Raw genomic sequence first — 15,297 nt, 5'->3', positions numbered from 1 at the left:
CAGCTACTGGAGAAAGGATCTTTTTAACTCCCCACAGCCAATCCCTGAGACTGCTGAAAACAACCCCTGTTCCCTTCCTCCTTCATTTCTTCTGTTTTTAAACATCCTCCTTTCTTCCTCACCAACAGAACACATCTGTGCAAAGCCAGAGACAACAGCAGTAAGTCCCTAGTCACACTACATTCCACTAAGTTGCAGCTAAATCCCACTTCTAAGAGAAGCCCTGGTATTATCTAGTTTAAATTGAGTACCATAAGTGAATGCCCATCAGTGCAGCACTGTCTGACAAGATCCCTTCACAGTTACACAACATAAATACTTAGAACTACTTGATTTTCCAACAAAACTATGACTCTGTTGAAAAAATATGCATTTAATCAGAGAATATACAAAAGCACTATTTACTTGTAACTTACACATTTAATACTTCAAGTACTTGAAACATTCACTTTGGTCTCAATTTCTAGTTTCAATTATGACATCAGTTTAATTATAAGGTGACAAACTCTGGGCTTACTGTTACTAAGCTGTTTGTGTTTTAGCAGGAAAGAATTCTTAATATAATTCAAAATTCAAGGCAGTGCCCTTTTTTAAATTTTTTTTTTCTTTTTAAACTTACACATTCACTGAAAGCAATAAAGAAGAATTGCTGGTTGGCTAAGTGAAACAGTATGCAGACATCACTCATTCCTCTTCTTGGGAAGACTGCCAAATGAAAACATGATGGGAGTATGGCTGAAGGTGCTGTGTGGGGTGACAGAGTGCAGTGCTAAAACAATAGCTGACGCTGCACATTCAATCTCCTACTTCTGGCTTTTCCCTTGGATAAAATAAAAACTCATTCATTAAAGCATCTCTGTATTCTGGTTCCAGAAGATCTGAGGCTGACAAAAGGATTTCCAAGTCTTTAGCACCCCTCTTCCTTTGCTGGCACAGGACAAGAGCTTGTTTTTTAATTTGTGGAAAAGCATTTTCAGTCAAGCTAAACGATTTGCGAATCAACACCTAAGCCTGTGGCCTTAGAGATTTATTTTCCATTTCCCCAACTTTGAAGCCCCAGCTGTGCCTAAGAAAATTGTTCTATGCAAAGAATAGGAAAATAATGAAAACAAACATAAAAGTACAGGGCTGTCACGAGCCTACATCCACAAATAAAGAGATGGAGTGGCAGAAAGAGAGCTTCCAACTCTAGAACATCCAATTCAGTGAAAAAAGTGTCCAGACTCCACAGAAATCTCTTTGATGGGAGTGGGAGGAGTGGGTGGTACAGCCCTGTGGAATTCCTCTTTAATGTGGCTTCACTGCTAGATGTCCTACTGGCAGTAGAGGGGAGTGGGGCAAATAGTTTAAAGCCTAGCAAACTCTGCAGGGCAGCACTGCCTGCATTTCAGGATGAGAAATTACAGTCATCAATTATTAGGAAAAGTTTCAGTAAGGACTATATATTATTTTACCTATTCCCACCCCAGCAGCACTTAAGGACTTTCCATTAGGTCCACACATGACTGAACTCCATGCTGTACAGAGAACAATACACAAGCCATTTGCTTCCTAGACAAATGAGCAGAGGTATGCTGGGCTGGTGTGACAGCAGACACATGATGGATGGCTTTCATGGCTTAGTGACTTCATCGTATTAGTGCAGGAAACAGAAAACACCCCTGGCAGCTCCCATTCAAGCATTGGGATTGAAAAGATGAGAAGTTTGCAAACTGTAAGAAACACTCTGCCTTGGGACATTCTCCTGGAGGCTGGCATTCTCAAACCCAGACCCCATAAGCACTTCTTGACTGTGCCTTCCTCTTTGAGCTGCTCCTCCCCTGCCAGCACATGCACCAAGGAGCCTGCTCCTCCACCAATGGGGCTCTTCCTCCTTCATTACTCACAGCTCATTCTTGCTTTGGGAGACCATGGATGGAAGAGAAAATAGCGCACAGAGAACCGCTGCTGGCAGAGCTCTCTGTTTCGATGCCACCCTTAGACCCCTCTGAGTGACCCATTGTCTGTGACAGCTGAAGCGAAGACTGGAGGGAATGAGATAAGTGACAGCCCACATCATACTGCCACAGCAAAACAGAGGCAGGGGCAGACAAAACTCTGGGCTCAGACGCTCCAGATTTGCCCAAACTATTATTATGCTCCCCGCAGGGGAAGAAAAACACCAGTGCTGAGGCTGTTAACTGCTTGAATGCCTCCCTGAGAAGTGCTGCACCTCAACCTCGCTCCCAGTGGATGGTCCCAAGCTGAGAAAGCTCTCCTTTGTTCTGCAGGCTAGCCAGGCAATGCACCCTGCCAAAATATTTGTGAAATCAACTTTCACTGTATAACCTGGAAGTATTTCCATTTGTCAAGATATTACCTAAAAGCATAGCACTGTCAAAAAAAAGTTGTCATCTGATAAAGCTGGAAGGCTGGAACAACCCCTTCTCTTCCCTCCCATTTGTGACCTTTACAGTCTTTCAATTTAGTTTTCCAGTGCAGCATAAATCCAGTGATTTGAGGCTCTTCAATAATATTTGTCAGGTTACCATGTCATTCTATTAAGAGGACAGTGTGAACTGACTGCCCAGCCAGATGTGCTGATCCTGCCTCATGCCAAATGCCCGTCCTTCTCCTTTCTTCCATCTCCCAAGCACCCACTCCACTCCAGCTGCTTGCAGGAAGAGGCAATGTATCTCCTAAAACCTAATGCCTGCCTACTTCTTGCCTATGCTTCCTGTCCCAGGCTGAGGAGAGCTGCTCTAAGTCAAGGGAGAGTTCACAGAGCAGAAGAGAAGAGACAGGATAGTGAAGGCAGGTCACTCAGCAGGCGTGCATTAGTGAGGAATATAGCTTCCTGCTTTCTCCTGATCAAGAACAGGCACTGAAGCCAGAGAAATTTGGGAATGGGATGCGTTTCCATCCTCTCCTTTCCTCCCCCTAGTTATCTAAACTTACTTTTAATGGTTCAGTCAACATTATTTTGAATAATAGCTTTCTGCTGCAACTTAAAGACCTATACTTCAAGAGAGTTGAACCCAGAAGGGAAGTCAACAGTGATAAGAGGATTGATATTTTGATATTTTCCATATGTAGCAAGCATAGATATTAAAATAAGCTGCCAGAGATATTTCACAAAGAGTTCAGGAGGCCTTTTAAACAAACCCATCCTTCAAACATTGAAGAGAAACACTGCAAGAAACTAACTCAACAGTAACTTAATAGAAGTTATTGTGCACAGGGGGCAAAAATCCATACTAAAACCACACAATACCACAGTATTTACTTCAATTACAGCCAATAATATTTTAAGTGATGTTATAAACTCTTAAGTCTATGATATGAAATTCATCATTGCTCCTGAAGCAATTCCTAATACTGTAAGCATTTTTGGGTACACTCTGTTTCTGTCCTTTTCTTACACTTTTACAGTGGCAATGATGGCATTTGATCCATGAACTGACCGCCACACATACGCACTCCCAAAACCTCAGAAAAAAGCAGCTGATTCTCAACTTTTAACCAGAACTTGAAAGACCTAGAAAATACTTTCTTCTAGTGCTTTCCTCGCATTTGTAAATCCCCTTCAAGGAAGCTTTTGTTTTCAAAGATATATTTGGAAATTACATAAAGCACTACAGAGATGAATGCATTTGGAAAAACAAGTGAAACAAAGAGAGTCCACTTGACCTGGGCTATCCTCTAATTACATGTCTGACTGCACGCTAATAATATAGTTTACTGCAAAGTTTGTTCTAACTAGAAAGAAAGGATATAAACCAGCTTTACATTTAAGGGTTTGAAGCTTTCTCTTTTAAATACCCTGGGTGATGAGTATTGAATGATCCTGCTACAGCTACAGTGGTCTGTGCTGTTGGAAATTTTTCTAATTACAGCCAAATTCTGATAAAGTTCTCTGACAGGCAAACAAGGTACATATATATCAAAGGATTAAATGGAGATGTGGAGTAAAGAGAATAGTAGAACAATCTTATGAAGACAGACAGGTATATGAATGAAGTGGTAGTGACTTCAAGCAAAGCATCTCCCCTCTTTGACCTTCCAAAAGGGGAAGAAAACAGAAAAAACCCCCAACTACAGTAAATCCTGTGAAACTTGAGGCAACTAGGACTTAATACTATTCCATAATTGGACAAATCTGACAATCAGCTAAGGGATGGAACTATGTCCTTTCACTTACACCCCCTTTAGGCACAATGAGGGAGGAAATAATCTGTCTGAATCCCATTTTACTGCTTAGCTTCCTTAAATTTCTTAATTTTACCACTTTGTACAGCAGAAACCACATCTCAAAATTGCTATAACAAAAATAAAAAAAAAAAAATCAGGGCAGGCTTATTTGGGAGAGGTGTCTTTCCTTTACTTCTCTGTAAGCCTAGTAACCAATTGACCTACATACTGTAAAACTGACAGCATTGCTGTTTCACTCTCCTACTTCCAGCTGCTCCAGCCCCCTTCCTTCGCACAGAAGGATGAAACAGGAGCCTGAACTTTACACTTTACTGTTTTTGTTGGCCTGAATGTACTTTTTTACAGTATTTAAAAATCTTTATATGTTTTTATAAAATCCCTTCAACGTATTTTTGAGGCTTACAATACATGTGTGAAGTTATGGGATACTAAGTCGATGTAAAGATGTGATTCATTCCCTTTGTGCTTAAGATCACGCTGCTTACGCAACACAGCACGGAACGATGTGCCTGGGAAAGACATTAAAGTGGAAATCAATCTGATTTTCTTCATAGGCAGAGTCCACCCCTACCAATCCTTTTTACTCACTTGTATCACCAAATTGTAAGCTACATAGTGTGTAGTAACATCAGAGCTTAAGCATGAGCCTTGTCAAAGGCTAATGTGTTATCCCTGTCACAAAAGTGTCCAGTGAGGAAAACTATTACATGTACTTCTCAAAAAAAAAAAAAATTCCCTCGTTTTATGACACAAGGCCCATAAGATGATAAGCCTCAGCTTTTTTCAGAGCATCTCAGTAGAGACAAACTTAAAAAGGATTATACATTGTCCATTTTTCAGCTGTAAAAATGTTGCATGGACAAAATGCCCTGAATACATGCTGCAGCACTAATATTGCCAACATATTTCCATCTCTTCTGTCAGGGCAGGGATTAATACTGATACAGGTTGACTGGATTACTGACATTTTGTAAAACAGCAGGGGAGGTGGAAAGAAAAACTAAAACGGGTGCAACAGATACAGGGTGCATATCAAGGGGAAAAGAGAATGAAAGATGACCGTAGGGCATATCTACCTCAGGCTGAACTTTTTTCTGGAGAGAAGAATCAAAACAGGAACTTCCAGCCATTTAAAAGAATGAAGCTGAGGTTCTGTTGTAAAAAAATAGCATTTGGACATTTTCTAAAGAAACTTAAGTAGGACGGGCACAGAATCTGAAACTTGACAAGGGCTTCCTTGGAGCCAGAGAAGTCTGTTTGGCTGCTCAGATTTAAACCCACCCACATTTGGATTGCCAGGAAGGTCCTGAAAAATCATTTGTATAACATTCTTGGCAATATGACCCTCCAAATGTTCTGCCAGCACAGTGGTACCCCAGCACCTCCAGTGCTCCCAGGGGTCCAAGCTCCTCTTGACAGCTCAATGCTGTGATGCTACCTTGCAGACAACTGCAGTAACTGTCTCCAAGGCATGGAAAAAGTCACTAACTCTGGCAGACATGGAATTGAAACTTGGACCACACTATCCTTTGTTAGGTTATCTAAGGGCTAAGCAAATTAGCCACAAAGCTCCAGCAAGGAGCAGAGGAACAATGATAGATGGACAAACCCTCTGTAACGTAATCACTGGAAAAACCTAATCAGTGAAAATCAGAGTACACTGAATTGTCTGTTTCCTATGACAATCCAAGGGGAAGATGAGACCATTGTCCTTGGTGTGAAATGCACCAAGGTGGGCCAATGGAGAAACTCTTTGATCACAGAACTTTGCAAATGGAAGGAAGTGATTGCATACAGCAGCACAGGACTCTATGGGATGTCTGAAAAAGCATATTTTTGGACTGTGTGAACCTATGATGGGATTTTCAAAGAGGATTGTGGGAATGCGTAAACATTGTTTAGTGGAAGGAGAAAAGACAGGAAAAGACAGCAATCAAGGTGGACTTAAAAGCAACAAGCATGGGAAGAAACGAAGAGAATAGAGGAAGAAGGGGTCAGTTGTGTGCAAAGTTATCTGGCCAGTACTCTAACTGAGCTATGTGCTTGAGGACCTCACTATTCTCATTAAATATGGTTTCTGACTGCCTCTTGTGTGGTATGCTAAATGTGTATGTATGAGGACAGAGAGTGCAAGGAAAGGGCTGTGCCCAGCAGTTGGAGTGAGCTGCGAACCTCAGGGGCTGTGGACTCTGGTGCCATCAGCTGGAGCAGGACAGAAGGCCTGGGGGCTGGTCCTGAATAGACTGAGGATCTGGGGCCACCAGCAGCAGCAGTGACCCATGTATTGTGTGTACCATATCATACTGGCAGACTCCAATCTGGTTATCAGGGGAGAAGGAACAGGACTGGGTCACCTATGCTCCTTGTGCTCACCTGAGAGCTGTGCTGTGTGGGTGGGTGCAGGGAAGGGCAGTGCTTCCTCTCTGTGCTGTCCTGCCTGGGCTGGGCAGATGTGTGGGATGAGCATGGACAAGCTACCTGTCACATCCAGCTCACAGAGACAGTGACTGCTTCAGGAAGCCACAGCTTGGTGCAATACCTGTGACCGTGAGACAGCAACTACATCTCCTTTTATCCCACTGTCCTGGACCAACAGAATGAATACTACCACTGTGAGATCTCTGGAGTAGCCTCCCAAAACAATTGGTGAATATTCCATCTGCATACATACTTTTATGCTAAACATTATCATTCAATGCACTAAGTAATGATTCATTACCAGTGAGTATCCTGCTCCCTGGTTAGACAACCCACAGGTTGCTTGTTGTCTCCAGCTTTTATGTTTTTAAAGGAAGGCAAGTTCCTTTCAAAGTATTTTACATAACTTTATTTCAATGTTCTCAAGTTCTTCTTGTTTTAAATCCAACTCTGATACAGAATGTATTCATTAAAAAAAAGAAAAAAAAAAATCTTACCTCCAAGTTGTAGAGATATTTGAAACTGTTTTTTTGATTGACTGCCTTTTCCACAGCTTGAGCTAATTTTATTGCTCCTTTACCACCAGCTGACCAGTGATTGCAGGGTACAGCATCAAATGCTCCAGACTCCTTTGCAATCTTACACACCAGGTCGATCTCAGCTGGAGAGTCAGTTCTGCCAACCAAACAGTCCCATCTCATTATTCTGTTTAATTAGTTCTCTTCCACAGCCTTATAAACTTAGCCTTATTTTATCATCAGCAGTGGTAAAGCAGGTATGTATAGAAATTGTGTTACATACATAATGCATTTATATATAGCATACGTACTTACATGTTTCCAGAAAATTTTGTAATTGTTACAGCTAATTAACATGGCAGATTATCAGCTCCATAATAGTATATACTTTGGTTGGTTTTAAAACTTTAAGAACAAGCCAAGAACTTAAATAACTTTATATTCATGATGAAAAAAGGAAATTCTTTAATAGCTTCTTTGTTCGTGCCAAATTTAATAATTTGAAAACCAAGAAAAGCAAGGTGTTTGAACTGTGTATTGACTCACAAGAGTAATGAAAGAACAGACTTACTTGAAGACATTTAGAGCAACCACAACAGGAACTCCAAAGAGCTGAGTAATTTGAATTTGTTTCTGTAGATTACAGCAGCCATCAGCTACCAGCTGGAGGTTCTGTGCAATTAAATAAAAATTAATGGAAATGGTAAGATACATAAAGTCTTCTCCAGCCAAAGAATTTTCCATAAATTTAAGTGAACATAAACAGTGCTGACCATGACAGTTGCAGGCAAGTGAAATTCTTCCAGATGAAAGTATTCTGGCACTTATTCCTTCTCATTCCAATTAATAAGCATCAGACATATTTAAGTAAGCAGTGTCCAGAATTTGTACACGAACCCATTGCTCTCTTCTGAGACATGGGAAGATGGTGCAGCTGATGACTGGTTGCTTGTCATGATTGTGAAAGGGATGTTAGTCTGCTGTTTGCAAAGTTTATAAACAGACTGCAGTAGTGGGGTGGGGTTTGACATACAGATGTGTTAGATGCAGCATTCATACACACACATACATAACCCAGATAAAAGCACATTACTGGATTTCCTTATTTGCTCTTTTACCTCACACTTTGTAGGCCTTGTCTTAGTTGTAACACAACACATATCCTTAGCCTCATATAAGCAGAAGACCAGAATTTGTCTGGAGTGAAGTGACAAAGAAAACAAACCAGCAGAATTCACTCTTTATTTGAAGAGTGATATCCCACCCCAAATGTGAAGCATAAACACATTAAACTTATTGTTTAATGAACAGGTTATGCTATCATTAATTTCAGGGAGTGTCCTTGACTCCCACACCTCTCTGTTCTTGTGCTTCTATAAATGCCTTTATGTTGGTCAGTCTGAAAACTTAGTGTTCCTAGAAAAGCTACTGAAAAAAAGGTTATTTTTCAGCTATTTCAGTTCCTTCTTAGAATGCATCATGCAGTCATCATACACCTAAGAGGGATAACACAAAAAGGCAGAGGGAAGATGAGGTGGTTTCACTTGTTGGTAATTCCTGTTAGAGATGCTCACTGAATGTCAGCATTAGAGCATGCTATTGTCAAACCTGAGGCTGCACACTGTCCACCCAGAGCAAGGAGAAGTTCTGATTCTCTGTACACCATATTATTTTGTCCCTTTAAAAAAAAGAAAAACTCTTTGAAGTTTTGTAACAATTCCTCTTACCTCTTCTGTGTATTCTTTCTTCAAGGGGGCACCAGCAGTCACCTGGGATCAGGCAATAATAAACAAAGTCATCACAGATTGATACATGTCATAACCCTAAAAGGTCTGAAGTGTAATTTTGCTTGCTCTCTGTACTTCCAGGTAACTCATACCAGTGCAAACAATATCACACCCTGACTGCAGCTTGTGTTTTATTCCAAGCTGCAGCAGCACACAAACAATGGCAACACTTCCTATTGTATTTGGGTAGTGACACAGGTACTGCCTCAGCAATTAGTTGCCAAAGACTACCGGGGAGGCAGCTGGATCTCATTCTACACTTTGCTACAGCACACCAGCAGTGCAAAGACAACAGGCAGCAACTTCCAACAGCTGAAGAAATAACAGCAGCACAGAAGAACATAGTCTTTGATGTCCTTTAATTACTGCCCACAGCAAGGAACTGCATGCAAGTAATTTGTTGGGAAGCCAAAGTGCATCATGAAGTTACTGGGGTACTGTACTGAGTCTCCAAGGACCACATAATGTCAGTCCCAGGCACCAGACTTACATTTGTCTCTAGCATTAGTCCTTTTTATAGTTAACCTCCCAGTAAAATATCTGGTACTCTACATGCCTCAGTGATGAATGCATCACATTTGTAAACAAATGAAACCTTTAAACTTCTAAGGACACAAGTGAGACAGAAATAGAGACAGTTATTAAGACATATTTAAGTCCTAGTTTTGCTAGATTGAGTGATAACACGTGAAAATATATGTGCCTCGATAGGGATAGAGAAATATAATTCAAAATAAAGAAAGCATGCATTAGAAGTGTACTAAAATGATAGAAAATTATATCATTATATCAACCTGAAAGACTGGAAAAGAGTAGCTCAGCTTTAACTCTTATAAAAGATTAGCAGTAAGGGAAACCATGCATTCTAAAATTTTGTGGCTGTGGAAACAGCTCTGGCATTTTCACCCATCGTGACTGTTTCCCTGGCAGCATCACTCTCTAGCATGCTGCTGGGCAGATGAAAGTGTTCCTGGGAGTTAAGTGTCTGTGTGCTTGGCTACAGAATCTGATCTGATTGCACATTTGGGGAGCATTTCTACAATCAGTAATCTTTAAAATCTCTTTGTGGCTTAGGCAGCAAAAATTGATACATTGGTGACTCTTGGTACACCAGGAAAACACTTGCAGAATTTCATTAGTTACTTCAGCAGGGAATTAATCTAGCAAAATAAAAGGACATAAGGGGTACCTATTCCTGGAGTGAAAGAAATCTTAAAACCTTCACCAACAATGTGAACAATAACATTTCCACTCACATACTGCAACCTGAACGTGTCTCATTCCTCCTCAGCTGTCAAATTTACCAGTCTGTGACAACTTCAGTGCATTGACAAATGCTATTTCAAAAGGCAAGGAAAATTATATATATATATATATATATATATATATATATATATATATCTTACAGCTTTCTTTTTAATGCAACAAACTTCCCTTGCTCTGCAAATACAGTACTTCTTCAGAGCTCTTTCGTCCCTCTTCTTTAATTTGAGGCTTAGTTTTAGAGATAGCATTAACTTTAGTGATAACATCTATACAATCAGGCATCTCAGAAGGGTTATCTAAATACTGCCCCATAGACTACCCCAAATATTTCTTAAATCAAGGTATTTTACTTATTTCAAATATTAGCAACAATTTGATTTTTCCAAGAAAGGTGCAGAAACTTACATTTGGCCCACCTCCATGCATCTTCAAAGCCCTCACTGTAGCAACAAGTACAACCACACTGGGAACCAAGCCAGACGTTCTGCATTTGATGTTGAAGAATTTCTCCATCCCAATGTCAGCACCAAAGCCAGCTTCAGTTACTGTTAAACATTAAAAAAACAAAACAAAACCACACATTAAACATGCTTTTGGTTAAACACTGAGGGATATTTCTACTTCAGCATATAGTGCACTTAAATGCACACCAGTGCTCAGTTTTGAATGAACTTTTAAATAGAGGTCTATTTACATTACTGAGTCTGATTAAAAACCTATTCCCCACTCAGAAATAAATTCTCTTATTCTTATATGTACAATACGCCATCAAAGGTAGCTGCATGGGGGGAAAACCAAGCAATCTAAACTAGTTTGAACTAAAGTATTTTAAAAACCCCTAGTCCTCTAAAATCACTGTTTCTGTGCATTTATGTGTAAAATGACTGCAAATTCTCAGATATAAGACTTTTCCATATTTTTCCTTCTCCTTTGATTTCACTAAAGATGTGCTTTCATCACAATTAATGGACCTAAATTCTCCTAGATTTGCAGAACTTCTGGTGATTTCTTGCTTTTGTGGAGAGGATGTTTAGCTATAAACACAAACCAGCAGTTACAGTCACATCTCAGTGTTGAATATGCTGTTAAATAACAAATTTAATAATCGGAGTTTGCACCAAAAAGATCAGACACGAATGCAACATGACTCAAGAGAAAAATCTGTGCAGAATTAGGATACCTGTGCAAAATGTGTTTAGTAGAGCTACAAATAAAGAGAAGATAATCTGTATTAAATGATACCAGTCTCTTCAGAGCGAATTTGTCCTATTTGTCAAATAGCAAATATTTTAATTGCTTCTTTTAAAATCCAAGTAATTTCTTTATATTGGGCAAAGACAAGCAAATAAAAAATGCAAGGGATTAAATCTCCTGTTGGTTGAAAATTTACCAATGCAATGATTTCCCACTAGAACACATTAAAGAGCTGGGCTCAGTGCACACCTCTCAAAGATGCGAAGGGACTTTCAGTCAGACAAGCCAGGGTGGGAAAACAGCTTCCTCCAGAGGCTTCTGGACTGGACTCCAAGCAGGGCTTTGCAAAAACTCATAAATTCCCTTCTCTTTCCCTCTTGCCAGCAGTTTTGTTTCTCATGCTCATGAGGGGAAGGGACCACAAACGGCTGATTGAACATTTCAGGATTGGCAACCTTCAGCAGGGTCAAGGAGGAGGACACACAGATCTGCTCTGTTGCTGCTGCACAAAGCATCTCACTGTTGGCAGGCGATGCACTTTAGGAAGTCCCAGCCTTTGTGCATCTGTCCTAACCCCACTGGTCCTTTTGCACCTCTTCTTCGTCCTGCACAGGCTGAAACAATTGCCTGGATCTGCTCTTTGGGAGGAAATGGCTGCTGGGGCTGGGAGAGGAAGCAAGTGGTAGCAAACAAGGCGGTGGGCCTGCTGTGGGGAGCAGGCACCTCTGGAAATAGCAACATGGCAAGTGTCATGATTAACGTTCTCCTCAATCATTGTAATAACCATATCATCTTTTTCTAAATAGCCCTGAGAAAAACAGACACACCAAACACAGGGAAAAAAAAAAAAAAAAGTTGTTTACACAAACGCAGTAATTCATAGGAGCAAAGCTAATGCCAGGATAAGTCACATTAAAAGCAGAGCCAGGGATCACATTTCTGCTTTCCAGAAACCCTCATTCTTCTTCTCCAGTCTCTTATGTGCCATAGGGTGATTAATGGGAACCCTGAATTAGGAATATATAGCCACGATCAATCTTTAATATAAACAACAGATAAACTACCAAGTGCTTGAGAGGGTGGGAAAATAATTTGTCTCTCTCAGAGATAGCCAGCACATATACATAGCAGTCTCCTAACATTTCCAAACAAAGTTTCCAGGGAGTTAATCCATTTCATGCCAAGCCCTTTCAAGGGTCAGTCTCCCTCTGAGAAAGGGGGGATTGCAAGTCTGCCTTCCAGTGGGAGAGAAGCAGAGATGTCAGGCTTCCCCAGCAACTGCTCGCACAGCAAGCCACCCTTCAGCGGTCCAGGCAGCCAGGGCTGCGCACATCCCTCCGTTCTCTGCAATCTTCCCTTTGATAGGGAGGTCAAAATTCCCATCTGCCTAAACAACCCAAATACTGGATCAGAGTTCACTGGAGTGAGCGCTGCAACATGGAGACCGGGGTTTTTCCACTGGAAGCGGAGGAAAGGGAGACAAACGTCAGCGCTTTCTCCAGTGTGCGGAAGGAAACAGGATGCAGTAGAAAAGCTGCCTGGATGAAAGTTGCAACTCCATTTTATTTCCTCCAAGGAATAGTAAGAAGACAGAATAACATGCCAAGCTATTATATTTTAAAATCTTTGTGCTGAAACACTTAATGCAATTACTTTCAGATTGTTTCCTGCTTTCAAATGAAAGCATCAATGAAAAACACAGACTACGAATGGGAAGTTTCAAACTACTCTGCATTCAATGATCATGAGATAAACCAGCTAATCACTGTAAATGTAACAACAAGAATTAAAGGAGTGAGTACATGGCGAGCTAATCACTTTACATATAACAACTGAAAATTGAAGTAGTACGCAGGTCCATTAATTTTGATAATAATTTCTCATACATAGTTTGTCAATAGAAAAGAATTACAGGTGAACTCACCTAAAAATTTTGGGCACTACTACCTGCCTATACATTTTTGCCCAGCTTCAGCTTCTCCCCCAATGCCTGTTTATGCCATGCCCTGCCAAGAGACCATTTCCCAGCTCCATGAATCACGGCTACCCGGGCTGCTGCCCTGAAAGCAGGCAGGGGGCTTGTAATAGGTACCAGCATGGTGTTAACTGCTTGCTTTGATTTCCAGGCCACAAACACAGCTCTAATGCACTTTTAATGAAAGTAAAGAGGTAAATTATTTGCCTTCAGCAAGCTCATGGGAAACACAGAGGTATTTGCATTTCCAGGCTGAGAACACAACTCCATGGCAAACATATACTGACCTAGATCAGTGTCATTACAGTCCCAGGCCTTGTTTGGCCTTCTGGATCCCCTCCTTGCAATGACAAGACTCAATGATGAGCTGGAAAAGTGCTAAAAGATTATCTTCTGGATGCAATTTTTAGTTATTGCAGCTTTCTGCAATCTCACTGTGTGGTCATACAAAGTGCAAAACCTAAAGTGCAAACCTGTTGTTTCATTTTATGCTTCAGTTTTAGAGCCTAAGCATCATAAACAACATCGAAATGAGGATTAAAAATTTAAATTTCATGCATCAGCAGTGCACTACCATTGCACTACAGTTAAGAGTGGGCTATAGGTCAAACCTAGCAATTAATTTACATATATATCAGAAATAAACTGCATGAAAATGATCAAATAATGTCAAATCATTTGTTCTCATAAAATACCCACATGAGTGTGACCAAATGCAGCTCATTCTAACACACTGGGGTCACTGTGGGACCTTGGTTCAGAAAGCCAGCAGGCAAAACACAACACACAATTTCTACAGGCCTTTCTAGAGATCATTTATGTGACATCTATTTCATCCACTCCTGCTACCAAAATCATCAATAAACCACAGTTTTCTTTCAGAGCAAGGACCCAAAATATCAAAATTAGGTAGGGGGAAAAAGGGGAAGAAGAAGCCCAAAGGGGTGGAATTATACAATAGAGAGAAGTCTGTTGGGTGGTGTAAAGTCAGAACAAACTCTTCACTGGAGTCTTTAATTCTACTCCACATTTCAGGCAAATTAACAAATCACTCTTATGGTTTTGTTTCTTGTTTATAATTATCAAAACCTCCTTCATTTAATTACTGCCTTACCAAGGACATCTGGGAATCACCTACATGTGACAATAGCTTAAATAGTGTTTGTGTTAAGCAGCTAATCAGATTTCACCATCATTCTTAATACAAAATGTAATTTTTCTCCTCCTAAAAATACATCTATCTTGCTAAAGCTACATAAAGTGGTTCCACATTAGTGCTACATTGACATAGCACTTAAAAGCCTTACAGAAAGTGATGTTTAGAATATTTTTCAAAAAGCTATTTCACCCACAATTGAACTTGATGTGTACTGAGGGTAATTTCTAGTGAAAGTATCTTTTCCCTAGTCAGCCCTTTGCATCAACAAATCAATGTCAAAATACAGCATTTGCACTATAAAGGGCCAAGTCAGATGCACACACATGAGGCAAAGCTTGAGGACGAATTGTGAGCCTGGATTCCTGAACAATGTAAAAGGAAATGGAAACTCTGAGCTGCAAGTTGCCATTTACTCCCCACATGTAAACATATCTGTTCTGGTGCAGCTGTCTGCTGGTAAACTCAGGAAAGGAAGAGCTCAAAGTCACAGAAGCACATGAACTGTGAACCTGGAGCTAGAGATATGCTGGCTATAAAGTACTGAAATGTTCTTTGAAAAGTGAAAAATACCAAGGTGCGCAATCGCCAAAACAAACCAGGATGATCAGTGATTTCTCTAACAGGATATCATATTTTTGTTACTATAGCTAGGGATGAATAAGACAGATGTTTGTCCATTCTGACTCCAACAACTATTTTATGTGAACTTCCATTATTATGACTGATTTTGGAATGTAACAAATACTTTTTTCTCCCCCTCCTGGCCCCCCCAACAGAGGGAGTTTTTCC

General features: G+C 40.4%; 1 protein-coding gene across 2 annotated transcripts in view; it reads right to left on the bottom strand.

The window, feature by feature from the left end:
- The window catches only part of MTHFD1L (methylenetetrahydrofolate dehydrogenase (NADP+ dependent) 1 like), a 137,322-nt gene that overhangs the window by 47,683 nt on the left and 74,342 nt on the right, over positions 1-15,297 (bottom strand). For both annotated transcript variants that reach the window (XR_013773499.1, XM_079299279.1), the window contains exons 21-24: positions 10,586-10,725; positions 8,855-8,896; positions 7,699-7,799; positions 7,107-7,284 (exon numbers count right to left, since the gene is read on the bottom strand). Coding sequence is in view for 1 of the 2 variants with exons in the window: in XM_079299279.1 (XP_079155405.1) it covers positions 7,107-7,284; positions 7,699-7,799; positions 8,855-8,896; positions 10,586-10,725 (461 nt within the window). In the remaining variant the exon portion in view is untranslated. The remainder of the gene's footprint in view (positions 1-7,106; positions 7,285-7,698; positions 7,800-8,854; positions 8,897-10,585; positions 10,726-15,297) is intronic.

This window comes from Erithacus rubecula (assembly GCF_903797595.1).
Source record: "Erithacus rubecula genome assembly, chromosome: 2".
NCBI classification, from domain to species: Eukaryota; Metazoa; Chordata; class Aves; order Passeriformes; family Muscicapidae; genus Erithacus; species Erithacus rubecula.
This window is presented reverse-complemented; position numbering and strand designations above follow the sequence as displayed.